The sequence below is a fragment of the Papilio polytes genome, unplaced genomic scaffold (genome assembly GCF_000836215.1).
Source record: "Papilio polytes unplaced genomic scaffold, Ppol_1.0 DF824047.1, whole genome shotgun sequence".
Taxonomy (NCBI): Eukaryota; Metazoa; Arthropoda; class Insecta; order Lepidoptera; family Papilionidae; genus Papilio; species Papilio polytes.
Genome location: NW_013525157.1, coordinates 6,200,385 through 6,227,647, shown reverse-complemented (window position 1 = coordinate 6,227,647; position 27,263 = coordinate 6,200,385). Strand labels below are relative to the sequence as shown.

At 32.6% G+C, this 27,263-nt stretch overlaps 4 protein-coding genes across 6 annotated transcripts in view; 2 read left to right on the top strand and 2 right to left on the bottom strand.

The window, feature by feature from the left end:
* The first annotated feature begins 2,272 nt into the window (after positions 1 to 2,272).
* On the top strand, positions 2,273 to 7,938 carry LOC106100805 (circadian clock-controlled protein-like). The gene is made up of 5 exons (XM_013279839.1): positions 2,273 to 2,434; positions 5,859 to 6,087; positions 6,333 to 6,469; positions 6,956 to 7,108; positions 7,542 to 7,938. Exons 1-5 carry the CDS (start codon positions 2,362 to 2,364, stop codon positions 7,703 to 7,705), a joined length of 756 nt encoding a protein of 251 aa, XP_013135293.1. The 5' UTR covers positions 2,273 to 2,361; the 3' UTR covers positions 7,706 to 7,938.
* A 765-nt stretch (positions 7,939 to 8,703) lies between these two features.
* Positions 8,704 to 13,716, bottom strand: LOC106100376. Its single transcript, XM_013279204.1, has 10 exons — positions 13,674 to 13,716; positions 13,267 to 13,492; positions 13,010 to 13,137; positions 11,784 to 12,038; positions 11,457 to 11,622; positions 11,113 to 11,285; positions 10,859 to 11,045; positions 10,428 to 10,736; positions 9,768 to 9,937; positions 8,704 to 9,015 (listed from the first exon to the last, which is right to left on the bottom strand). The coding sequence occupies exons 1-10, from the start codon at positions 13,714 to 13,716 to the stop codon at positions 8,804 to 8,806; spliced, it is 1,869 nt and encodes a 622-aa protein (XP_013134658.1). The 3' UTR covers positions 8,704 to 8,803.
* A 1,496-nt stretch (positions 13,717 to 15,212) lies between these two features.
* Positions 15,213 to 17,126, bottom strand: LOC106100492 (TIP41-like protein). The gene is made up of 7 exons (XM_013279357.1): positions 17,109 to 17,126; positions 16,942 to 17,034; positions 16,712 to 16,869; positions 16,452 to 16,631; positions 15,906 to 16,119; positions 15,453 to 15,611; positions 15,213 to 15,380 (listed from the first exon to the last, which is right to left on the bottom strand). The coding sequence occupies exons 2-7, from the start codon at positions 16,957 to 16,959 to the stop codon at positions 15,282 to 15,284; spliced, it is 828 nt and encodes a 275-aa protein (XP_013134811.1). The 5' UTR covers positions 16,960 to 17,034; positions 17,109 to 17,126; the 3' UTR covers positions 15,213 to 15,281.
* Positions 17,127 to 17,468: 342 nt separating this feature from the next.
* LOC106100692 (dynamin-1-like protein) overlaps positions 17,469 to 27,263 on the top strand; it is a 16,325-nt gene continuing 6,530 nt past the window's right edge. For all 3 annotated transcript variants that reach the window (XM_013279672.1, XM_013279674.1, XM_013279671.1), the window contains exons 1-9: positions 17,469 to 17,731; positions 18,039 to 18,183; positions 19,873 to 20,081; positions 21,077 to 21,287; positions 22,671 to 22,780; positions 24,058 to 24,195; positions 24,606 to 24,846; positions 25,362 to 25,507; positions 26,834 to 26,977. In XM_013279672.1, the coding sequence (XP_013135126.1) occupies positions 17,630 to 17,731; positions 18,039 to 18,183; positions 19,873 to 20,081; positions 21,077 to 21,287; positions 22,671 to 22,780; positions 24,058 to 24,195; positions 24,606 to 24,846; positions 25,362 to 25,507; positions 26,834 to 26,977 (1,446 nt within the window). In that variant the 5' untranslated portion in view covers positions 17,469 to 17,629. The remainder of the gene's footprint in view (positions 17,732 to 18,038; positions 18,184 to 19,872; positions 20,082 to 21,076; positions 21,288 to 22,670; positions 22,781 to 24,057; positions 24,196 to 24,605; positions 24,847 to 25,361; positions 25,508 to 26,833; positions 26,978 to 27,263) is intronic.

The window sequence follows — 27,263 nt, the reverse complement described above, 5'->3', positions numbered from 1 at the left end:
ATGTTTATAATACTGTCGAGTCAACTATTTGAAAATAATTTAAAATTACCTTTTTTACTCGGCTTGAGTGAGAAACATAAATTTTACAATTTATTAATTTTAAGCAGGTATAACAAAAATAGATAAATAATGTAGCTTTGCGGTCAAGTATGATGACCAAGTTAACGGAAACTCAGAGATTAATTGAAACAAGATATTTTGTCCTCATTTCCTCAGGGTTGACAATCCAACATTTATGTTTCTTCCTTATTATTGCCTCTTTTATGATCATCTCTGGTTTCATCACGCGAAGGGAAATACATAAGAAAAAACTGTTTATTTGGATTTTTTATACAAATCATTGAAATATTTTTTTGCTTAACCTTTTTAAATGGCAATAAATCTTATAAAACACTAGCTCGGAAGTATATATATAGAATTGTTAAAGACATATTTTAAAAGCTTCTTTGTTAGAACATGTAAGGACATTGTAAATCATGTCATTGTTCTTATAATTTAAGTTAAAGAAATTTCAATCCCTTTATACTTATGCGTTGCAAGTCATGCATAATTTCGTAATTTATTCCCGTTTTCCGCGAGAAGTAGACTTGGGCTTGTTAAATAAAACAAGGGTTTTACTGCGACTGTCCATGTGGAATTAAAAATAAAAACAAATCTAAACAGACTATATGAACTTTCGAAATATGTTTTACATTTCTGCCAAATTTCATCGAGAATGATTCAGCAGTTTAGGCTACAAACTCTAACAGACGTCCATCAATGAATTCATCTAAACTTTACATTATTATTTTATATTATCAACTAGCTGTTGCTCGCGACTTCTCCCTGGTTAAATTAAAAAAAATATAGCATATGCTAGTCACTGTTAACGTAGCTTTCTAATTGATAAATAAATAATTTTGTAATCGGCCTATTAGTTTTTCAGTTATTTCAATACATACAGAAATACAAATCTTTCCTCTTTATCTCTTTCAAATCGTTATTATTGAATCATGTGACTAATAATCTCTGTCTTGCATCTTTTGCCGTACAGACTAGACGTTAAATTAATCTTCGCATATTAAATCGTTTTAATACCAAATTAACAGTTCATGCTCCGTGAACATTCCTTGAGTAACTTTTTTGTTTATTTGCGTATATAATTTAATATTTTCGTATATACTCCGTTCTATTATTACCTCCTTTAGTTTATTAACACTATTATATGTGCATATGTAATAAAGTTTTTATGCATTCGCTGAGAATTATTTTTAAAGTTACTTTTGGGAATGGTTTCAAAATAAATAATACACCGAGAAAAAAAACAATCAAAGACGATGTAATGTTAAAGATAATTTCTATCAAGTTACGTGCTTTGATTACGAAAGGTAGGGCGTTCTAAGGTCGCGCGGGACACAACAAAAAGAACTAATGATTCGTCATCGATAATTTTATTTAAAATATATAAAAAGTCGCGTTGATGTTTGAATATTTTTTTCACAGATAGCTCGACTTGCAGTTTTTATACCTACATTGTTTTTGTTTTATTATAAAATTATGACTTCTAAAATATTTATTGCTACGTTTGGTGATACTTGCATTTATAAATCAGCTAATATCCCTAATGAGTTAAACCATTTCAATTACTGCCTCATTTCTTTAAATGCTTAGTTTATTTAAATTATGTATAAACCAGCGCTTGACCACGATCCCACCTAAACGTAAATAAAGATGTGGTCGAAGGAAGGTACGCGCTTAGTTGATTTTTGGGTATCTATTCATATTTATAAAATAAACTCGCCAATACGTGCGTTAATATCTCACTTATATTATAAAGTCGAATGTTTGGATGGATGTTTAAAACTTCGTATCTTCTAAACGACTTAACGAATCTCACTGAGATTATTTATTAGCACAGATGTAGAACATAATCTTTAAGAGCACACTCCCTGGGAACTGCTGGAAGTTACATATTTGAATATGAGGTTATGTGTTTTAGTACTATCATTAAGTACTAAATATGAGTTTTGTAGACTTCGAGGTAAAAAAAAATATTATCCAAACGTTCGATTACAATTAAGCTTTAGATTAAATTATTTCTTACAAACTATACAATTAAAATCTATTTTATTTAAATTAGATATCATGAAATCATTAGGAACCGTTTAATTTGAAGGAAATTTTCAAAATAATTACTATACATGCGTATTCAGCAAAAAATTAAGGTGTTATTTTATATTTCCAAGGTATTAACAATGTATGCATAAAATCAGACGCACATAAATAAGATGGATGTAGCCTTCTGGCGACAGTAGGAGTCGAGTCGTGGACAAACATCAAACTTGTTGGCTTTACTGAACATATATTATATTTAAATTAAAAATGCAATTAAAAAGTAAGATTGTGCTATTTGTGATGCTGTTTTGTTACATCAGTGCTGAAGAAGATATGTTACGTGAGTATTGATTTTTTTTCGTGTTTCATAAAAAGGTTAATAATTTAAAAAAAATATTTTTCTGTTATTATTATTACTGATAAAAATGTCCTCACTTTAAATTTAGTGTATTATTAAATGAAGTTTAATATACAATTTTTATGATTTCCTACTATTTCGATTTTTTTTTTCGATTTGCTGTATTCAGTTTAATTTTAAGATTTAACAGTTAACGCCTATGCTTATTATTAAAAAAGATACATACGAATTAATTATAATTAGTAATTATTTATTTAAAAATTCAAGAACATTTTAAATTCCGCATTGTGATCTGACAAAAAAATATATATTTACTCACGAAATTGAATTAAAAGCCTTTACACTTTATACGGACTTAATTAGTTTCACATTCGCATAATTACTTCCATCAGATACAATATATTTTTACGACCTGCCAATGTTGACACAATTACTTATTGAATATTCTGTAGGACATATCAGCACGGAATCATCGATTACAATTGCAATTTGTTATGCGTTAAAAAAAATAAAAATAACTTTTAAATTCTCTCAAGGTCACAGTGACCTAAATGTCGACTGTGAATTCAACTCTTCGGACTGTTTCATAACGTATTTTTAAATTGAAGTGTTTTGATAAAAATATCTTCAATTGTGATAACTTGCGAAAAACAAGAAAATTTGAGCTACGAGCTTAAATCATACTAATCATACTTCATACTAATATTATAAATGCGAATGTTTAGATGGATGGATGGATGTTTGTTAGAGTTTCTAGCCTAAACGGCTAAACGGATTTCGATGAAATTTGGCATAGACGTAGAGGATAGTCTGGAAGAACACATAGGGTACTCAGTTTTTTTTATACCACGCGGACGTAGTCGTGGGCGAAAGCTAGTTAATATATAGTCATAAATCGTTTTGTTCAGGCGTCTGTGATAAAATATACAAATCTTTATAGTTTATTCAAGATGTGGTTTTATAATTATTGGTATTTCCTTATTATCTTGTGAATCACACCTAAAGACATCCTGCATAAAACAATACCACTTTACAATGTCATACTATTGTCTGTAATACAATTAAACTGTACAAGTTCAATCAATTCTAATTGATGTTTATTGCCAATTGATGATATTGTTTTTTTTATTATTTTCCGCATCTAAACACTGTAGGTCCATGCCTAGGTAGATATTTGCATACGATGGATAGGTCTTGTGGAAAAGTAAATAAAACCTCCTTGCGGTTACTGTACTATATCTACCTATATATTAGTTTGTAGGTTTTTGTTTTGTATAAAAATGTTAGCAGATTTTTGATAAATGATATTTTGTAAATGTTCAAAATGTTAGTTAGACTGAATTACTCAGTTTGAATTAGGCATATGTAGAGAGTACTAGTAATTTAAGAGTATAGTTCAGTTTTGATTCCCACTTAGTCCTTAAAAACGTGACACTAAAAATACTTATTCCACTTTCAAATTCCCAATTATCTCACACTATCTTCCGCCCGCGACTCCGTCCGCGTGGTATTACAAAAAGTAGCCTATGTGTTTTTCCAGAATATCCTCAACATCTATGTCAAATTTCATCCAGGTCCGTTCAGCCTTTTAGGCTACAAACTCTAACAAACATCCATCCTTCCGTACAAACTATCACATTTATAATATTAGTAAGATTGATTGTTGTGACAATGTTTTCTCCAAGTGTAATACATATGTATGGAAAAATTCATCTTAAATGTTATGCGTCAGTGTGTGAACATAAAGACTTGAAAAGGGTATTCGCTAATTTATAATTTGCACTCACCGTATAAAAGACATGTCAACGTATTTATCAGTAAAATATTGCACGTAAGTAAACATTTGGGTGTTTAGAAATTTGCAAGTTCATTTGCGGTCAAGAGCTCTTTGGGTCACGAAGGTCAAAATTAATTTTATCTTTCATAATTCTCGATACGTATAATAAAAACATTTGTTTAGATACATATTGAAACATTAACAAATTGATTTTCGTAACTTTACAGTACCGTACTTGGTACTGGGCATTCTGAACGGCTTGCGAATTAATGAAAGATGTCACTCATATATAAAGCTGTTGCCCGCGACTTCGCCCACGTAATATTAAGATAAAAAGTAGCCTTATAATATGCCAGTCTATGTCAGCTACCCTTCAGTGAAACTCCGGTCGAAATCGGTCTTGTCGCTTCGGAGATTACCCGGAACAATCGCGGCTTGCGGACAGACAGACATACACAGAAAAAAACATTTAAATGCGATTCTACAACGCAAATACATCTTCTTCCTGAAATATGGAATTTTTCTTTCGATATTACAAACAGACATTCCAGTTGTATTATATGTATGGATATATAGATTTTAATTAAACTCTGGATACCACCATTATTTGTCAAATATTTCACATTGAATTGTTATTTAAAGCATTGTTAGAATATTGCAAATAAAGATACGTTACAGATAACCCTGTTTTAGAATAATTCTACCAAACTTGTTCATATCATTATTATCAACTTATTCCTCATCTAAAAAGCAAAGGTGGCGAGCTTTTGTTCCTTTTTGTAATCTAAATTTATTTAGGTATCCAATAACGCTAATGTAATGTATAATTTAAATATATTATTACATACAAATATAAAGTTGAACAGTAAATTTCCAATTTATAAGGTATGTTTTTTGGTTTCTAATTTTTTAAGCTGAAATATATATAAAAATAGATTTTCTTAGATGTTTTATTCAACATAATTGCCACTGGATGACATTTAAAGACATTAACAATCTAATCTTTTTAGGTTGGTAAATATAATTAAATTAACGTTCTAATATTTTTTATTTAGAGATAGCTTAAAAAGGCTTTGTAAAAAAGTGTTTAACCTCCGTGACCACCTTATGCCAGTTGCATATGCTAACGACGATATTACGAGTAGAGACAACCAGTTTAAACTAATGTATCGCAGGCTTTTTTATTCAGTGATAGAGTAGGAGAAGGAGATTTACCATATATGTATTAATTTGAACCCTATATTGTATGTTTCAATTTAACAGAAAGAAAATCAAGTACTTTCCAGTTCGAGTGGCACTTTCGTTATTACTTAGGTCTAAATTACTCTAGTAATTCGTCCGGTTAGAAGTTTAATTCTGTAAATTTTTATTTGTTTTGACTTGCTCCGTTACTACTCCGCTGATTTATTCGTATTCCAAACATAATTCGTATTGTTTATCAAACACGGTAGTCATTTCCGTCCATTGCAACTATGCAGTCCCTTTCTAGCGAAACTTGAATAGCATAAAAGTAATTAAATTGGTACACTTTACTCTTACACTAGAGAAGCTACTACTCGTATCATATTAAAAATAAAACATCCATAAATGATTGATTAACTCACTGTTTACCTTTTTATTTGTTTTCAGCATCCTTCATAAAGAAATGTGACTTCAAAGACAAGGAATTAGGAAGCTGTATAAGAAAGCAAATAGAGAATAGTCTGTCTCGATTCACGAAAGGCATTCCCGAGCTGGGCGTGCCGTCCATAGATCCTGTTCAACTGGACGATATCAATATCGATGGCAATGGTTTGAAGTTAAAATTCGCTGACGCGGCCATGCACGGGCTTAGTGACAGCAAACTGACAGATCTTAAGTGAGTATGAACTTGAATATAATCAACGAACTCACGTAAGTTGCATTGAAATCAAAATAATGCCATCGCCCATTTAGATATTAACAAGTTATTAAGATATTTCCCAATGGTTTGAAAACTATAAAATCTAGATGATTTCATCGGGACAATTACATATCAGGTAGAATAATGTATGCAAATAATGCTGCAAAACACTGATTCAGAGTATGATTCATTTGAATACAATAAAACACTTTTGTTTACAGAGTCGATATTGGCAGCAACGAAGAAGATTTTAACTTAGGCTTCAAGGGTAACATGAGTTTGACAGCTAAATATAGTATAGACGGCAAGATCCTGATCCTGCCCATCAAAGGAGAGGGTGACGCGTTGGTAAAAGCAAGTAAGTTAATTTAAACGTAATACGATTTGATAATTTATTAAAGTGAAACGTGAACTTATTACTAATTAAGGTTTAATGCTGGGTATCTGAAGTTTTCATTTTTTTGGTTTATTGGTTTTTTTGGTTTCATGGTTAAACGTAACAGGGAAACCGCCATAAATGAGGCAATTAAGAGGTGTATAAAATTGTGTTACTTAATGTGCTTTGCTAAAAATTAATTGAAGTTTGTGCACCAAATTTAAAAATGAAAGTACCTTAATTCATTTTATCTATAACGTTATTTGATTTAAAAAGTCGTTATTAACTAAAGATTAATTAAATCAAGGAATTTATATCAGGGCCTTGACCCCTAGATATAGCTTTACACGTGCCACAAGTTGTATAACAAGGAAACAGAAAATTCCAAAAAAAATATTAACTATACATACATACTGATCTGGTATTATATAAAATCAATTGATTAAAATAGCGCGTTTTTTTTTACAGATAATGTGGAAGTAAATATCCAGAGCAAACTGGTTCATGTGAAGGACAGCAAAGGACGCAGCCATTTAAAACTTATATCTCCGAATTACAAATACGACATACAAAGCACAACATTCGACTTGAAGAACTTATTCAATGGAAACAAGCAGTTAGGTAAGACACAACAAATATTTAAGCAGAGAAAACGAAGACAAAATGTCAATCTATACAATAAAGAGAATAGATTTGTATTTTTCATATATTAAAATAATTCGAAGACTACTGAGGCGATTTCAATTCTTTCACCATTAAAAATGTTATCTCTGAGTAACATAGGCTATTTTTTTCTATTTTTTAATACCAAGCGCACAAGTTCGGGAACAATTATTAAACAAATATAAAACAAAAAAAGTTTTACTACTGTATTCAAAAACGATCGTATTCTTCGCTGCTCCTTTGAATAATCCACCGTAAGGAGTTTCGATGCTAGAATCCTGTGACTATTTGCATTTGGAATTTCACTTCAACAATAATAATAACAAAATAGTAATTCTACTTTCCTGACAGATTGCCGATTTATACATATGACTATGTTATATTTTTCCAGCTGAAACAACTCTTGCCTTCGCCAACGACAACTGGAGACAGCTGATGGACGATCTCGCACCACCCGCAATCAAGCAAATTGTCCGCACCGTTATTAAAGCAATCAACAAATTCTTCTCTAAAATTCCCATCGCTCAAATGTTGGAAGGATACAAAGATTCCTAACTTTTAATAAATTACGGTGAAATAGTTTATAATATCTATCCGCACTATTATTTTTCGTACAAGCGTAACCGGATAGACAAAACAAGTGATATTTAACTAAAAAATTAAACTCGGTTGACTGATTCGAATATCTCTTGGTTGATCGGAAGCTTGTATAAGTGTAAGATAAAATGTTAACTATTAGATAAAAATTTAACTATCGAATAATAATTTCCAATAAAGTAATTAAGTACAATAAAAAGATTTCTTTCATTTCCAACATGTGACCTTTTTGTTTATATTACCTTTTGTTATAATTGCATGTAAATTTATATATGTGGTAGATATTGATGACTACTAAATAGACTATCTTCCCCTGTACATTAACAATGGATTGTAAAAGTCTATTTAAAATATAGTTGCATTACATAAAGAAGATTACGGCAGTGACCTTTGTACTTCAAATTATAGAAAACGAGTAGTGTTAAGAAATTTTGTTTCTTTTCATGTTCCTATATTTATCCTGTCTACAATCCTCTAATCAAAATTTCCGGAAAATGGTTGTTGATGTATTCATGTCCATTTGCGTTCTTTCGTTAATAATATAAATACGATACTGCATGGTACATTAAATTGCTCAATCTTGGATAGCATTATATTGTCATGAAGCAACTAACTAGGTGAAGGTTGTCCCAGTATCGTCTTCTAATATTGAAAAATAATAAGTCATTTTGCAAAGAGACCTTGGCAATCTTTTTATAATACGATGACAATGAAGTTCTTATGTATACCCAATATTAACCAAGCGTTACTATACCGGTTATAGAGAAAACAATATGATATAACCTTTGATGTAAGGGAAGAAGAATTTACTTACAGCAAATACAAAGTCTATGTGAATTTTATAAGTAAATATTAGCTTATCTACTATCTACACCTGAGGAATTAAATTTAAATAAAGGCCTTGAGAGAAAGAGTATATAAATTGCCTTGAATGAGATCTTCAAGAATAGTTCTGCTTTATACAATAGGATTTATAGAATTTTTATTTCGCCATACTTAAATAACAATTGTCCAACACCCAGATTACAAAAGGCCGAACAAACATCAAACTTTCACCTAATTGCTTTTATCACTTTCAACTGAACCTGCGTTCGATGTGCGTGTGTTCATTGAGAAGTTGTCTACTGAGCTTGGGGCGGGTGCCCTCCTCCATGGGAACTTCGGTCGATATCGTCTGTACCACAACACTCCGGCGAGAACCACCAATAGGCCAACAACGCCTACTGACATGCCAATTATACCAGCTGTGAACCGCGGCGCCGATACCACTAAAACAATAACACTAACTAAAACAAATAGTATGCAAAAAAATGTTCCACCTTTGTTTATCATGAACTTTAAAAAAAAATTAGATCATAATTTCAAACTAACAGGAGTAATTACAATTATTTTTTAAATAACTTCGAGAATTTCTTTTGTTGAGCGTTAAGATCATGCTGTTTAGAGTTTTATAATGTTGAAATCGTTCGCATCAACCAACTATTACATCAACAGTAATTAGCAATCAAATAAAAAATATTATAATTGCACGATAATCAATTGTAAACTAATCATTATTAATTCTAGATGAAGGAATTTCGCAACCGGAGATTAAAGAAGATAAAATTATTGTATCGCTAATATACGTTACACATTTTCCTAATAAAGATATAACAATGTGCCAAAAAAAAAACTCAAGACGAGACGAGGCGAGATAGAAAGCAAACGAAATATAAAAACTGGCAGAAGATATTTCAAACCCGTTCCCTTTGACTATGACATTGTAATCACAGAAAAATCTCTTTGACTCGTTACTTTACTCCATTTATTTAGCCCGCCCTTTAATTTAGACTACTGTATTACTTTGCTCACTATCATACAGAAAGCATAAGCCAACCTATCATTTCTCCCATCATTCCAGTCCTCACTCAAGTCAACATTTAAACAATCCATTTCTTTTACTACCTTAAGGACTAATGTAACGCTGCCTTTTGCATTGATTATTGGATTCACAATTATACTCTTGGCTCTATGTACTTACCACTAGCATATACAGTGATAAGATCCCGAGCTTCTAAGATTTCTTCGCTTATCAAAGCGGCACAAGTCCATTCTCCGAAGTCATCCTCGTGGACAGGATTTATAGTCAACGAGCAGTCTCCGTAGTTAAGACTACGATTCGGTGTGAAATAGTAGCGATTAAATATTGCACTGAAAAATAATTTAACTGTATTAATACTGATATTATAAATGCGAAAGTTTAGATGGATGAATGGATGTTTGTTAGAGTTTGTAGTCTAAAAGACTGAACGGATTTCGATGAAATTTGGAATAGATGTAGAGGATAATCTGGAAGAACACATAGGCTACTCATTTTTATATTTTTATTTCCAGCGGACAAAGTCGCGGGCGAATGCTAGTTTCTAAATAATTTTAGAAATGTATTATAAAGACGTACACAAACATCTATACAATTATATTTAATCGATATAATTTTATCAAAGGTGTAATAGTATTTAATTGCATCATAATTCTTATTACTCGTGCAATTCATTAGTAACAAAAAAAGTGGTAATAATGATTGAGTTAATTTAATCTAACTACCGGGTATATTGATAACTATAGTGTAAATTTTCTTATTCTTCAATATTTTATTTTTATTCAGATAAAAATTCAATCTTTTATTTAATAAACAACTTACCTACTTTCAGTCACCGTCTGGTCAAGCCGTATCCCGACAAAGTTTGGTGATAGGAATCTACAATAATCTAAAGGTCTGTTTCCATTAGCTGTGTGGCAGAACAAAGTTACTGAACCGCCAATATGTGATCCAACTTCTTTCTTATTAGCGGCCAGAGGCCCGGTCACTCTTAAAAGAACGCTGTCTATTATTTCTACGCCCAATTGTTCTCTAGGACCCATGTGACAAGTCCATTTCCCCGCATCGTCAGAGGTGACATGCGAGAAACTAATCCCGCAATCTCCAACTTGGAGATTTTCTCCCGTATACCTTTGGTAAATATTATATGAATTAACATTTAAAAGTAACAATTGTTGCAGTATTTCTGTTCGGGCTGTGAAGATTACAAGCAATTGGGGGAAAAAAATTCTTATTTGGGAAAATAATCTTACCAGAACAATTGGTCATTAGATTCCAGTCTACCCGGAGTGTACTGAGTTCCATTCGGATGCTGGAACCAACAGTAGGAGAGGGACACGTTGGCTCGGCACATGATGGTAAAAGTCATATTCTCTTGAACAAATATAGTCCTTATGTCCTCTAACTCCGAGTTCTGTAACTCGCGAGTAATTCTGGAACCTGTATAATTTCATTCATATTAACTTTAATCATCACATTTAATATAAGTTAATTATAAAATACCAACTTCTCGTGTTAGGTGCAACACTTATAAGAGCCTGCATCGGAGGTTGGGATCTAATTGTCGTTCCCACCCACATCTGAACACCGACAGAGCACCGCCAGGTGCCATAGTCTACAGCTGTTGGTTTTTCAATTGTTATTCCACATTGCTTCTTTGAAAAACCTTCTCCGTAATAGCTGAAACATGTAGAGATTAATAAACAATTGTACATTTTTGATATGACCAAGAGATGAGTTTTCCCTGGCCACTACCTAATAATCAATGCAACATATCTTGCGCAAAATATTTCTACGTTATACTTATATGTATGTCATACTTATGATGGTCATATAATTTATGAAGTATACCTGTGCCGCCCATCACTGAGACCATCCACAACATTGTAACCAATACTTTGCGATGATTTCTGGAACCGACAAAACGTGATGTTCTTGGATGTGTGGAGAATATTACAATATAAATGCATCTTATCTTCATTCTTGTCTGTTACGTAACCAACGTCCAGGCGTTCAGCTGAAAATTAACAATTGATTAGAAGCCGGTAAGTAAGAAGTGCAAGGATGAATTTTCTAACAATGTTCATAGGAAATATATAACAGAAAGAAAGGTAAACATAAAAAAAAGGCTCACAGCCTCAGTTTTTTATACTACAATAATATTCCAGCAGTTCTTACTTTCAACTGTAATTTGTCGTTGTAGTTCCAACTCAGCGATTTGACCGGGCAGACCCAACTGTACGTTCCACACGCCTTGTATCGCTCTGGTCGTTCGATCAAGCGTCACACTACAGTGTCCAGGTACCAATGAACTCTCCGCGAAAGGTTTCTTTACCAGACAATACGAATTCTCTAAAGTGGTCAATTCGATCCTCGCCTCCGTTTGGCCGTCCTGAAGGGATATCGGAGATGCGGTATACGATGTCTTAGATTCTAAAAACAATAGCTTAGTCAAAAGATACAGTTAAATATATAAAGTGTTACATGATTTTAGAATCGCATCATCGAAACATTTAAATTGTCCTCAAATCGCAACAATGATATTGACCCTGCATACGATCGTTGCTTTTAATCGTACAAAGGCATCTATTATATCTACGTTTATAACAGATTACAATAATAATTAGAGGTTAGCGTCAGGGTTATATAAAAAAAAAGATTTAAACGTTGTTGTTAACCACGCAAGAAACGTTGGTATGTTAGGATCTTGGAGATAATATGCCGGTTTATAATAACAGTTACTTAAAACATATTAGATGCGGACAAATGTTCGTTCCTTGTCCTGTTCTATCGTCGCAAGATTTCTTTTCGGGCGCGACTAGATGTTCAGCTAAGGCCGCGCCTGCGACTTTTGCTACTGTTGTACTATTTCCATTAACATTGCCGTAAGTATAATAGTAGTTCTAAGATGGAAAAAAAATATTTACAATTTAAACTATTATATTAAATATAAATAGTATTTTAAATATTAACAATACCTAAGGGTTCGAAATATCTATGTACACGACCCGGACAAAATGTCATCATAATCGTAGAGATGAGTATCTGAAGTAATTTTGATAAATTATGATAATTAGCGTTACTTACTTTCGCTTAATCATGATTAAAATCTCGTTGCAACAATGTTGTTAAGTATATGAGTCACATATCTACCGTAAGCCATGTTTGTTGTATATATCATTGTGATAACCATATTACGATCATTAGATAAATTATTTTACATTTACCATATAAATAAATGTATCGTATTTGCAATAATGCGATATTTTCGATGTTACAAGAGCCATTTATTATTTTAACTCCGGGCCCTCTGAAGTTATTTTTAAAAAATTTATTGTTACATTACACATAATAAAATAGCCATCGTTACTAAGCATACTTGTTAAAATACATTCAATTTGTACCTTCAACAAATAATTCCGTCCATCCTGTAAGTTTGTTTGAACCATTGGCGGTTAATCGCCATCTCCCTTCATCATTCATTGAGACATTTCGTACTCTCACCCCGCATCCATCGGTCCATTTTGAGTACCTGTATTATTTTTTTTAATAAAAAGTATTAAACACAGAGAATATTCTATTGTATAAATCTATTTGTAACTTATAAAAGCAACAGATAATATAGTATTTTTAAACCCACATATTGTAATTATTAACCTACCTACTATTCGGCGGAGTGTTGACATTAAAACTTAGTCCTGATGGTGTTGTAATATCACAAGAATTTTGGTTTTCCAATATTCTATCAAGTTTAAGTAGTGCCTCGTTCCCTTGAGCCACACGAAGTGTATGTGGCCATCCCAAGCCATGTTGCATTTTAAAAAGATTTTGTACTTTAACATCAACTACATTTTGAGACGAACCGTTTTGTACTAGATATATTGATACTATAAATATGTTAACAAAAAATAGTGTTAAAATATTAAGAAAAAGAAACATTAAAACGAATTATTCATTTATTTATTGAAAATAATTAATGTTGCTATATAAGATTTTAAAAATTATCTTTTATTATATTATCTCTGCAAAGTAAGATGAAATACTTATACAAAATTTAAAAAATCTTACCGAAACATATTGTTACTACAAATCTGAATGGTGATCGCATCATTATTTCTTACAAAAATCACATAACTTTTCACAATAACAAACACAAACTGAATGCACCGTTAATTATTCGATTGAGTGAAATTTTAATCACAGTTCAGCTATAATAATCACTGATTATTACAGCTATTAAGATATATATTAATGATTATCAGTCAAATCTCCAAAATATAGCCATTGTAACACTCAGTGATAACTAAGGACTAATTAACAAAACTGAAGAGATTTCAATGTAATCTTACTTCTTACTAATATTACAAATACGAAAGTTTAGATGTATGGATAGATGGATGTTTGTTAGAGTTTGTAGTCTAAACGGCTAAACAGATCTCGATGAAATTTGGTACAGACGTAGAGGATAGTCTGAAAAAACACATAGGTTCACTCACTCACACATAATCACTTTTTGTTTTTTTAATTCCACGCGGACGGAGTTGCGGGCGAAAGCTAGTAACGTAAAAAAATTCAGTTGTTCCAGATCAAATGAGCGTTGACTCAGTGGTTAAGCGTTGAACTTGTAAAATGGACTGGTCCTAGATTCGATCAATGTAATACATGGCTGTCATGTACAGACGTTTTTTGAATTACACATGTTTTATTTAGCATGAAATTATAATTTAATGCATTTATGAATTTCATGCTGAATTATATTGAAATTTTGCACACGACTCTGTTACTACGTGAAAAGAGACATTACTTGAAAATGAATATAAACTCATTTTTAACTAACATGGTTCTTCGGGCTATTTATAAACTCATCCTGTGAAGCTCTAAAATACGGGGTGCAAATTTGAACAACACGCGAACCATGCATTACAAAAATTTCAAATACTTTAGCAAAATTCATTTGATTGTAGCAATCACTTATCGTTTTCGATATTAATTATCATTTAAATAATGCTAGACAGACTTATTGATAATCGAAGATTTCGTGAGTTGCGCGTGATAGACAGCGAACAGATAAATAATAAGTTTACAATGATGTCATACTTGTTTCATTAAACCAATGACCTGTAATTAGACATGATCTCTTAAAGATATAGAAATCTGTTATGGCCCATTGGTCGATAAAGTACCATCTTACTTACATATATAAATTTGGATGGATGGATGTTTGATAGAGTTTGTAGCCTAAACGGCTGAACGAATTTCAATGAATTTTGACATAAATGTCAAGGATAGTCTGGAAGAACACATTTTTAAAATAGCTCCTTGCACTTCTCTTCCCTGTTCACTTTCTCCAGACTAACTAAATCTTCGAGTAAAACATAAAACGCATTTCGCGACTTCATTCCAGACTCCCACACTGGCCTTGAACATCAGCACAGATATATTTATTTGGAAAAACGACAGTATCATTAATTAATTATACTTCGTAACGAACTAAGCATATTATCTTGCCCACAATACTTTAAAAATAAAAATAACATCAACAACCCAGGTCTCAAATTATGGTCATACAGCTAAAATGTAAGTAGGGTAGGTAGTGAAAGAATATTGTTTACATTAAGAAACATGTATTTATACTTATTGTTTGCTTATCCTAAATCACATTTTTGAGATCTTTGTTTATGATTCAAATTCCACTGTTAATTTTTCGGTTACTTTGTGCTTCAAGGGAAGAAATGGTATAACATCATCTGCTTCTTTCATTTGTGTTGTTGGTATCTGAAAATATTTTTTTTTTAATTTAACTTAAATAAGTTTTAATCGCCAGTTCCTTGTAAAAATGAATCTTACATTTAAGTCGCTTGCTGTTGATTCTTTGGCAGTAAACTCTCGAAGGATATAATTTGAGTTCAACATGTGGAACATTCTAGTCTCATGGGAACGAACTAGAACATCATCCACACGTAAAAAGTACCGCAGTAAGACATACCAATAAGTCGGCATCACTCTCTGAAATGAGAAAGTAAAAGTTCTTGATACATGACCAGAAGTACTACTATAAAATAGTAAATTTATTTGGTTCCTATTTATTTTATACTTTACTCTCATGTTTCCAAATTATATATTAAAAAAAAACAAACAATATGTTCCTTCCCATCTGAGCCCAAAACCTCTATAACATAGACCCTTGATAACTTAAAACTTTTATAACTTTTGGACTTTAACTTATCAAGGTTCTACTACAGTAACTATTTTAGACAAATATTTTTTATAAGCAATTTGTAAAAAATTACTATTCCTTACAATTTTTACTGAAAGTTTAGAGATGCCATGATCATGCAATTCATCTTCAAATAAAGTCAAATCATGATAGAAGAGTATTTGATCTTTTTGTTTTAACAGTTCAAAGTTTATAGTCTCATCTGTCAGCTCCACAACAACTTTATCACCTAATGTGCCTTTGTAATCTGTTGAAAATGTCCAATCAAAATTTTGTTTCTTCTTTTCAGCATCAGGTCTGAGGAACAAAGATATATGCCAATTGTAAAGCCTGCTTCAATAATTTCAATTGTAATGGGAAAAAATAACACTCATTTATTGGCATGCATTTACATGTACCAAACCTCACCGTAGGAATGTATAGTGAGCCGGGAATGAAGATGATGATGATGGATTTGGAACCTTATTTTTATATACCTTATAAACGTCTTTACTAAGGGGTTCAAGTCTGCCGTCTAAAAATCACCTGATTTTACATTTATATAACTTGTTTAGTATCTGTCATTTATTACATTAGGTTTTAAAATAGACAAAAATTTGTTATTATTAATTTTATCCTAAAAGTCTAACCTTGATTCCAACCATGCTTCAGCGCATGCAACTTCAATTGCCTCAACTCTACTTGAAACCCGCTTTAAAGCATCCAGGGGATTGAAGTTTATACAAGCACCGCTTGCGTGCGATAGAGTGAGAATGTTTTTCGGAAACACCATATCAGGAAAATGTGGAATATTCAACTCCTTGCAGTATCTACAACAATGATAAAAGTAAGAATTTTTATGAGTTTAGAAATGTAAGCTTTATGTAATCTAACATTTTTAAATACTTACATACAAAACTGACAAAATTGATCATCGTCTCGTTCACAAACAACTTTTGTTGAACAGACGCTGGGTAATATACAACTAACATCGTACGAGATATACCAAGGTCCAAACTGTATGGATTGAGAATTTGTAGTGTATTTCCCAGAATCAAGCTTGTTTTCCTAAACAAAAATGTTACAGTGAGTATCGCATCAAATGTTTATAATCCTATCGCTGTGTTACAAAGCCATTACCTCCGCAATGAACATCATTTTTATATTTTAAGAAATATCTCAGTTTTGTGAATTAAATAAGAACGGCAATATACTTATAAGCTGTACAGAGATCTGAAAATAAAGAAATTGATAATCAAAATCTGGCTAATACAACATCAATTATCAATTTCAATTTATTTTATTACTGGACAAGCACAGAAATATAAAAATATTTTTGATTTTGACAATGACAATTTGACAGTGACAAAAAAATTGCCAACTATAAAATTAGTTACCGTAAACTACTGGAAAATGGTCAGTTCAGAAGGTATATGACACACTGAGGCCTTTGCTCAGCATCATATGAAAAGATGAATGTTATTTTTTTTAAACGGGGCTTCACCATCCTTTATTTTCTTCTCTTCAAAAATCATCTTTTATGATGTTAAAACTATTTTTTACTGCTTTAGTTTTCATGCTGTGTGCAAGCATGTAACTTTTTTCTGGTTTTAGGTTAACTTTACTTATTTGTGGTAACTTTTTGAAGGCAACTGGCAATCATTTTGCGCACATTCGCGGGGAAATCAATATGGCCGACTGGAACTGGAACCGGTCGGTTTGTGTGTTTTGATGGTTAATTTTAATTGAATTATAATTTGTAATAGTTATAGAATTATCGTTTATTCTCGTGGCTGTTTAACAGTGTTGGTGATATACTTTATAAAATATGGAAGCTCTTATACCCGTTATAAACAAATTACAAGATGTGTTCAATACTGTTGGTGCTGATGCCATTCAGTTACCTCAAATAGTAGTTTTAGGAACGCAGGTATAAATTTTTATTATTACATCAAAAAATTTGGAATGTTCGTACTGTAGTACTGAATATATATATTTAAGTTAACGATCTGTATTCTGAAAAATTAAACGGTTATGTAAAGATGTCACTGAAGTTCTTTGTCCCCATTTCAGAGAAATATTTTAATAGTCATTGTCTATCCCTTTTGGTGAATAAGACTTACTGTAAATTTTTGCTGAAAATTGAATAATTTTTTATTTTTAAACGTGTGAAAATCGTATGGTACATAACTGTCAATCTAGACATAAAAGTCTGACCATGTATTTGTTGTTTTTAGAGTTCCGGCAAAAGCTCTGTTATAGAGAGTTTGGTTGGACGTTCCTTTTTACCTCGCGGTCCAGGTATCGTCACCCGACGTCCACTGATTCTTCAATTAGTATACAGCCCGAAAGACAGCAAGGAGCATCGTTCAGCTGAGGAAGGTATAGACTTTTTAATTTAATTGTAAATGTTTTTAAAATCAAAAGTATTACATTTATATTAAATTCCTACTTAAATGTAATTACAGAAAAGTATGCAAATAGTAGTTTCAGTTTAAATTTTATCTATGTCATTTATTACATAAAAACACTACAATAAGAAATCACAGCAATTTATATCAATTTCTCATCTTTTTAAATACATTATATGACAAGTGTTTCTCATATCACACTTGAAAATAAAGAGTATTAGTTCATCTGATAATATTTGGTATAATCTGGTGCAATAAATACTAAATTCACTATCTATTTTGGGACAGCTTACAGCTTGATATGCCAAACATTTACTAATTTCCATCTATGCACATCTATGTCATGTTTTTGGCTAATGAGTCAAACTCCAAGTGCAAATAAATAAAATGTTTACACTTTTTGCATTCACTTCTCACAAATCATCATTATCAATTGAATGCAATTTTAATTGCTGTGTTTCTGCAATTAATGTGTTTATTACTCTTGTGTCTAGAACAATAACCCTTGTAAACAAGAATTGCTAGTATGAAAAATAAGTAAATATATGTAACATATTATTGAGATAAAAATTATCCAGAAGCAAAATGATTGCTTTTTTTTAAAGATAAAAAAGTTGTGATTATCAGGTTGATTAGGTATTAAATTCTGTATGTAATGTAATAATTGTTATAAAACATGATAGTCATATAAAACATGATTTCATTACATTCTACACATTGTGAAGAGTTGGTAGGAATAATATATTTTGTACTAATTAAAACTTACTTAGCATTATTACATATATTTCTTTAACAATATTATATCCCCATAAAGTCCATTAGTTTATGCATAACATTATACATACATAAAATATATAAAATTATTAATAGAATTTGTTTTGGAATATTTTTATCTATATAATGTATTTAAGTAGTGTTATTTATTACCTTCAGTGTACAGAAACAGGGATACAGGATCAAATAATATATGGAATTCATTAACCAACTTATCCAATTTAGTTAGTGCTAAAGGTTGGTACCGACACTAATAAATATTCAGTTGGAAACAAAAATGTTGCTCATTATTAACCTGTTCATAAACCATAACTGTTTAAAATTTAACTTTAGTATGAGAGTAATGTCATACTTTTTCATTTTATAATTGAATTGCTGATGTCCTACATAACTAAAAAGCATGTGTTTACAATTTATTATATTAGTATATATAAGTAAATTAACTTACTATTCAAACATTTACAAGTTCAAAAATATGCATATCTTTAGAATACACCAATACTATCTTTGACTATGACTCTTCATGGACTTCTTACAGACTAAATTCTACATCTATGCCAAATTTCATTGAGATCTGTTGAACCAATCTTCAGATATATTGTTCCAAATATGCATCTATCTAAACATTCACATTTTATATTATTAGTATGATTTCTGATGTATTCCCATGTTATGTTTCTTTATTTCTGTTTAATATAGTTTTATTTATGTTGTTCTGTGTTGAGGAAATGTAAGGATTACAAACATAATAGTTTAACATAATAATTAATAAATAAAACAATAACAACAAAATCTCATTAAATTCACTATCTAGTAAAGATAATAGGAAATTTAATAGGATAATAGGAAATTGTACACATGATAATTTGATATTGATTTTTTTAAGGCACAGTGAATTTAGAAGAATGGGGCAAATTTCTGCATACAAAAGACAAGATATACGGCGACTTCGATCAGATTCGTCTGGAAATCGAGCGCGAGACAGATCGCATGGCGGGGAGCAACAAAGGCATCTGTCCAGAGCCAATCAATCTCAAAATATATTCAACCAAAGTTGTCAATCTTACACTTGTTGATCTCCCTGGTATTACAAAGGTAAGTAAAATAGCACTACCTGTATACCACAGCAATGCCTTGACCTATTTGTCGCTATTTGTTAATCTACATTTTTAACCAAAGACAAGCATGATCTGTTTCGAAAATACTCTGTTTGCCACCTTATTTTATTTTAAGAAAAATGTCAAGTTCATAATTTTATTCCTATCATTTCTTAAATACAAGTGTTTGTTATTTCGTAGTTCTAAAATGGCTTAACGAATCTAAATGAAATTTAGAACTGATGGAGAACATAGTCTAATATAGCAATTTTTTTACCATAAAGTGGTAAAAGAGCAGACCGCCTCCAGAATCCGCCAAAAATGGCGAAGTAACCGCTGTCGCATAGACATTTTCCATATCGGATGCGTTGCCTTCCTTTAATCGACGTTGGCAACACACATAAAGAGGATATTTCCCCTTTCTATGCATCTCCTGCGGCGTCAAGTTTACGTTCCCTTCCCATCTTTCTATTAATAAAGGGTGGGAAAAAGGCCACCGGCACCACAAACACCAGACGAAACGTGGAATTGCCCCCACGTCTGTGTGTCTGTGTATGGCGAGCCGACCCATTCGGTCAAAGATATTAAAGCAGGCTCTACCACTGTTAAATATATAGGCTACACATTAGTTTTTTAATAACACGCGGCAGGAGTCGCGGGTAAAAGCTAGTGATGTGACTTGAACCAATACCAATGGATCTGTATTACAATGCGTAATCATAAGAAATTTAATGCTTCACTATACATACGCGAATTAAAGACGGCTCAACTCACGTTTTATCACCCGGAGACGGTCCAGTCGGTGCCGTCACCGGATGATAAAACGTTAGTTGAGCCGATAATGTCTCACAAAAGATTAATCAATTTAATAGCTTGACTTTACATCATGTTGCGGAATATGAACCCAGATACGTTCTTACTTTAGTAATTTCTACTGACGTCCACTGTTTTTTTTTTTGTCGAAATTGTAATATGTGTAAATGTGTACCGTAGGTTCCAATAGGTGATCAACCTGAGGATATTGAAAATCAAATAAGAAACTTAATAATTAAACACATAGCAAATCCAAATTCTATAATCCTTGCGGTGACGGCCGCTAACACAGATATGGCGACCAGTGAAGCGATAAAGATGGCAAAGGAGGTTGATCCTGATGGAAGGAGGACATTGGCTGTTGTTACAAAATTAGATCTCATGGATGCAGGTAAACAGAAAACACTGTTTTATTAATTTTTCTCTCAGTGGTGACTAGCTTTATATTACGACTATGTTAAGATAGTATAAGTAGTTTTAACACGATTTTTATTACTATTTAAGTCAAAGTTTATTAGCAATTAGGACTACACCAATGGAACTTCACAACTTGCTCGTATTTACTAAGGTAAATTTGTAGGTTTCGTATAGATCTTGGGTCCCTTGACCTCAAAAACCGTCGTCGTTTTTGTTCTCAGAAATCCAGGTTACCTTCCGAGGTTTTTTCCAACGAGGTACGCGTGGTTAGTATAATATTTTTTTTATTTCTCAAAGGGAGGAAGATGTTCTCATGATTTTCGTACGTAGGAAGTTTATTCTACTGTAAAATTCAATGAAATGTTATTATGCAGTTGAATGGTGGCCGTGATTTTTTATTAAAGTGATCATTTACAATTGGTATTATGTTACGTCTATTACGTTCACAATGGAGTCTTTGTTGGTGTGACAATGATGTTTACTCACTTGTAGACATCACAGACGTATAAAAATTCGATGCCGACTTAAAAAGCGTACATTTACTAGGTCTGTTGGCATAAAAGGCAGAAAATATATTTGAAAAATAACCCGTACTAGGATAACTACTTAAAACTATACTTAAACAATTTTACTGCTACAATCTGTAGGGCCTATGTCACCAAATTGTAAATTGTCTGATAATCCAACGTGTAAAATATCGAATTTATTACCTTATCTAAAAGTGACGTCATTTGTAAGCTATCTGAGCCTCTATCAGCCAGTGAGACAGGCCCTTAGTATTGTTTTCCACAAAGTAAAAGGTGTCTCAAACAGCTCAATGCTATTGAAATTAGTAAAGGGTTAAATTGACTTTCCGCTTTTACTTCGTTTCGGTAAAAGTCCCAGTTTGTGTTAGTATAATAGCATGCCTATTCCATATTCAATAGCGAGCTATGTAGACAATTGTATCCAAACGATACGTTCTTAGTATGACACGTGGCTCATTGTTTCTTAATATGTGGGAATTGTTTTTACGATAATTTTTATATCGTAAATTAAAACTGTTCGCATATGTGTATTTAATGAAGCATGATTATCGGAAACAGGTGGCTATGGTCTGCCAATTTCAAATACTAATTTAGTTCGAAAAATGTTCATCTCCAAATTCTACTAGTCTTACTTCTTACTAATATTATAAATGTGAAAGTTTAGATGGAGACGATAGCCTGGAACAACAACGCAGGTGAAACTTAGTATTGTTAATAATTGACTCCGTGTAACCGGTTTCCTTAATTATTGTATTACGAGCGCAATTGTGTGCTGAGATATGTACTGAGTAATCATAATAGCTATAAAATAACATAAAATGTATTTGCAGGGACTGACGCGATTGATATTTTGTGCGGGCGTGTGATCCCCGTCAAGCTGGGCATCATCGGCGTCGTCAACCGCTCCCAGCAAGACATCATAGATAACAAGACGATTTTGGTATGGGCCAATGAAATTTACATATTCTAACATTTTTTCCTAAAATCATTAATATTTTTATACTTCTTGGTGTAAATGATTACTATACTTTTAACGTATACGACGATCTCTGTTATATCTGTATCTATACTTCTATACTAATATGATAAAGCATAAACACACACTTCTTTGTGGCGTAGGATCTCAATAATCACAGCATATTTTAGAATAATTCTTATTTTAATAAAAAGCCCTACATTTACGTCACGCTTTAGGCTATATATTTTCACGCCATTAAAATTAGGGGGTAAATATTTTGAATAGAAACCCTAATGTGGGAAAGAGACGATAAGTTCATCAAGAAAGTAAGATTGCCAAGATTTATCATGTCATGTCATTTTGACACTTGCATTTGATAATTTGACACATGACAATAAATTTTTCATAATTTTATGCGGATGAAGTCGCACGGGAATAGCTAGTTTACATTTATTATTGACTTTATTTTGTACATTGTAAATGTACATCTAATATTTTAAGTTCACTCTGTCCAATTAGATGTCACCTGGCAATCTTAAAGCCATATTTTCTATAGCTCAACTCTTTTGAAATATTGTTTCACTTGTCTCAAATACAAGGCCGTTATGTTGTAGTTTATCTTATACACTTATGAAGACATTTTAATTGTACAATTGTACGTTGCGTTTCTATTCGCTGTTCGCTCAACCTTGGTACTGGTAGCGCTATTTTTTTAATTACTTTCACCACAGCTACAAGCAATATCAAATCTTGTAATTGCGGCTGTAGTTTCACTAGATCTTTAACCTACTTGTTTAATAGTGTAGCTCTAATCTATAGACTATACTTCTAAAATATTAATTTCTGAATAAGCTGTTTATGGCATAAGTCATGTCATAATCAATGTCGGAACGCTCGATGATTTTTCATTCCTTTGTTGTGGATAAACTAACCATTGGTTAAACCTTTCTCTTCGTTTTAAAACATGATTTATGTGAGTTTCATATCTTGCAAATAAACTGAGTTAATATAGATTATCATCATAATATATTTTATACCAAGTTGCTAATAATTGGTTAGTATAACTAACTGGCTGTTGCTCGCGACTTCACTAGCGTAAAATTTAAAAAGTAATAAAGGAATATAACCTATGTTACTCACTAAAAACAGTTTTTTTTTTTTTAATTTCTGAAGATGGTGGATATAAAGTTAGCAATTGATAGAAATGATTCTGCAAACCATAGCCAAATTAAATATTTGGAATTCGGTTTTTTTTATAGGACGCATTAAAGGATGAAGCGACGTACCTACAGCGGAAGTACCCCACCATAGCGACGCGGAACGGTACCCCGTACTTAGCAAAGACCTTAAACAGACTTCTCATGCACCATATAAGGGACTGCCTTCCTGAACTCAAGGTGAGTCTAATTGCTACAATTTAATTCCATACTTATTGTTAAGTTTTTTATTTTTAAATTGTTGATTTCCTGTTCTTATTTTGTGTTCTTATTGGATTCATAAAATTGCGAATGTTTCTCAACTGAATACCCAAAAACATGAAAAAACCATACAAATTGCTATTAATATTATAAAATGCGAAATTTTGTATGTACAGTAAAATTCATTTATAATAGGATTGATGGGAACAACTTAATTCAATACCTGTTTTTTTAGTAGCAAATATGCTTAGCTTGACTTACTTATATTTCATTATGGTATTTGAGATAGGGAAAAATCTGTACTTTTTACTCTTGCACAGTCGAATATTCTGTATTTTCATGAGACTGGCAAAAATTAATATAGTTGATTAATAATTTAAATTCAACAGGTCCGTGTTAACGTAATGATATCACAATTCCAATCATTACTGAACTCTTACGGTGAGGATGTGTCCGACAAATCACAGACCCTGTTACAAATCATAACGAAGTTCGCAAGCGCGTACTGCTCTACTATAGAGGGTACAGCCAGGAATATTGAAACAACAGAATTGTGTGGAGGAGCAAGAATTTGTTATATATTCCATGAGACATTTGGAAGGACTTTGGACTCTATACACCCATTAGTTGGTAAGCATTTTACATTGTAAAACCTGGCCTGTCCCACCACTGGCTATTAGAGACTCAGATAACTTAAAAATGACGTCATTGTCAGATAAGGGACAAAATCCAATATTTCCATCACATATTTTACATGTTGCATTGTTATAAGACAATTAATAATTTGGTGGAACAGGCCCTAATAAATGTAAAGTGAAAGAATTAAATTATCTTCACATTTACATTTCAATGTAACATGCTAGTCTGTATTTTAATATGCTTATTATTTAATTACTTAATTTTATTTGCAACTTCACCTAAATGAAAAAGGAATAAACTCCCTTGACTATACACGAGGAAAGAATTGAGTTTTAGAAAAAAAATCACCATTAGAAAGCTACATTATCACTGAGTAATAAGATATTTTTTTACTGTTTTTAAATTCGTTGGTGACAAAGTTTTTTTTAGTTCTGCACTGGCTACATATTTAACGAAATCTTGCATCAAAACTTACTCTGTTATAGTATTAATTTGGTATGTAACAGGTTTAACAAGAATGGACATTCTGACGGCGATCCGCAACGCGACGGGGCCGCGGCCGGCGCTCTTCGTGCCCGAGGTCTCCTTCGAGCTGCTCGTCAAGAGGCAGATCAGGCGGCTGGAGGATCCCTCGCTGCGCTGCGTCGAATTGGTAAAAATGTTGTCATATTTTTAGAACTTTTTTTTTATTTATTTCCAAAATACATACATAAGACATAAGTCATACCCGCCAAACCACTTACGTGGTTTATAGGCGTTACACCTTTTAATCATTTATACATATTATCAAGCAATTACAATGAAATAAAGAAAAACATAGTAAACAAAAAACATAAGTAGTAAATACAGCAAAAATCTTAACTATAATTTTTTTTAACAATGTTTATATCAAATGATGATAAAAATGAAATATGAACATTAACAGTAATAACTAAAGTTGATCATCATCACCAGCTCCTACCCAGAGCCTTTTTTCCAGAGGGGAATTCTTTATGCATACTCCGTGCCTCGGGGCAGGCACGAGAGTTATGTGGGATTCTTCTTGTTATGGGACTTACCCACTAAACCCCACTGTTTCCTCCTGGCCATTGTTTGGGACGACACGGGATCGCTTTCGCATGCCACCGCAAAGCCCCCCTGACCTAACTAGAGGCTAACCTAAGTTGTTACTAGACCTTAGTCAATGGCCCGCAGCGGGTCGAGACATATTATTGAATTTCTTCGTCGATATGTGCAGGTTGCATCACCATGTTTTCCTTCACCGTAAGAACATCGGGTAAATTGTGTAGATATGAAATTCGAAAATCACAATGGTACGGCGAGATTCGAACCCAAGACCTGTAGATTACTGACACTGACGCACGTTTTACCAACAGTTAGTATTTTTTTTAAGAAATTTTAGTATGTTTTTGTTAATTAACTAATATTTCCCTTAACCATTCCAACTAAGCTCTAGACTTATGCAAGGATATGGTTCACGACGATAGTCGAATGGCGGGATTCGAACCCTCGACCGCAAGATAGGTAGTCCGCACCCCAAACCGTTAGGCTATTGGCGCTTAATTATTTATGTTTGTGTCTTTTCTTTTATATCATAAGGTGGCAAACGAGCAAGCGGCCACCTAAATCCGCTAAAATGGCGAAGCAACCGCTGCCCATAGACATACGCAATTGCAGATGCGTTGGCCTACCCTTATCCGACGGAGGAAGAGACGCACATAAAGAGAATATTTCCCCTTCCTATACATCTACTCCACCGGTAAATCCACTTCCCCTTCCCATCCTCCCCTTATAAGAAAAGGGTGGTAAAGGAAAAGGAATTTAAATTAGGCACCACACTTCTCAGACGAAGCACGGAATTGCTTCCATTTCACGGCTGTCTTCTGTGTAGTCGTGGTATTACTGGGGGCGAGCCGGCCCTGCACTGCTGTTAAAGCGGGCATTACCATTGTTAAACTGTGTGTTTGTTGTGTCGCAGGTGCACGAGGAGATGCAGCGCATCGTGCAGCACTGCGGCACGGAGGTGCAGCAGGAGATGCTGCGCTTCCCGCGCCTGCACCAGCGCATCGTCGACGTCGTCACGCAGCTGCTGCGCACGCGTCTGCCCGCCACCAACTCCATGGTTTGTCTTATTCCTATTTACTTGCTAGTTATCGCTCGCGGCTATGTCCGAGTGATATAAAAAAACTAAAGTATATATGTAGCCTATGTGTTCTTCCAGACTATGTTCTACGTATTTGCCAAATTTCATCCAGATACATTCAGTCTCCAAACTCTTATCAACATCCAACCATTTTAACTTTCGCATTTTATAATGATAGAAATATTTATGAATACTTTCTATACAAATATTACAGTAAGAACAACCAAACAATAACTAATTAACAACTAAATATTAGCTACTACAA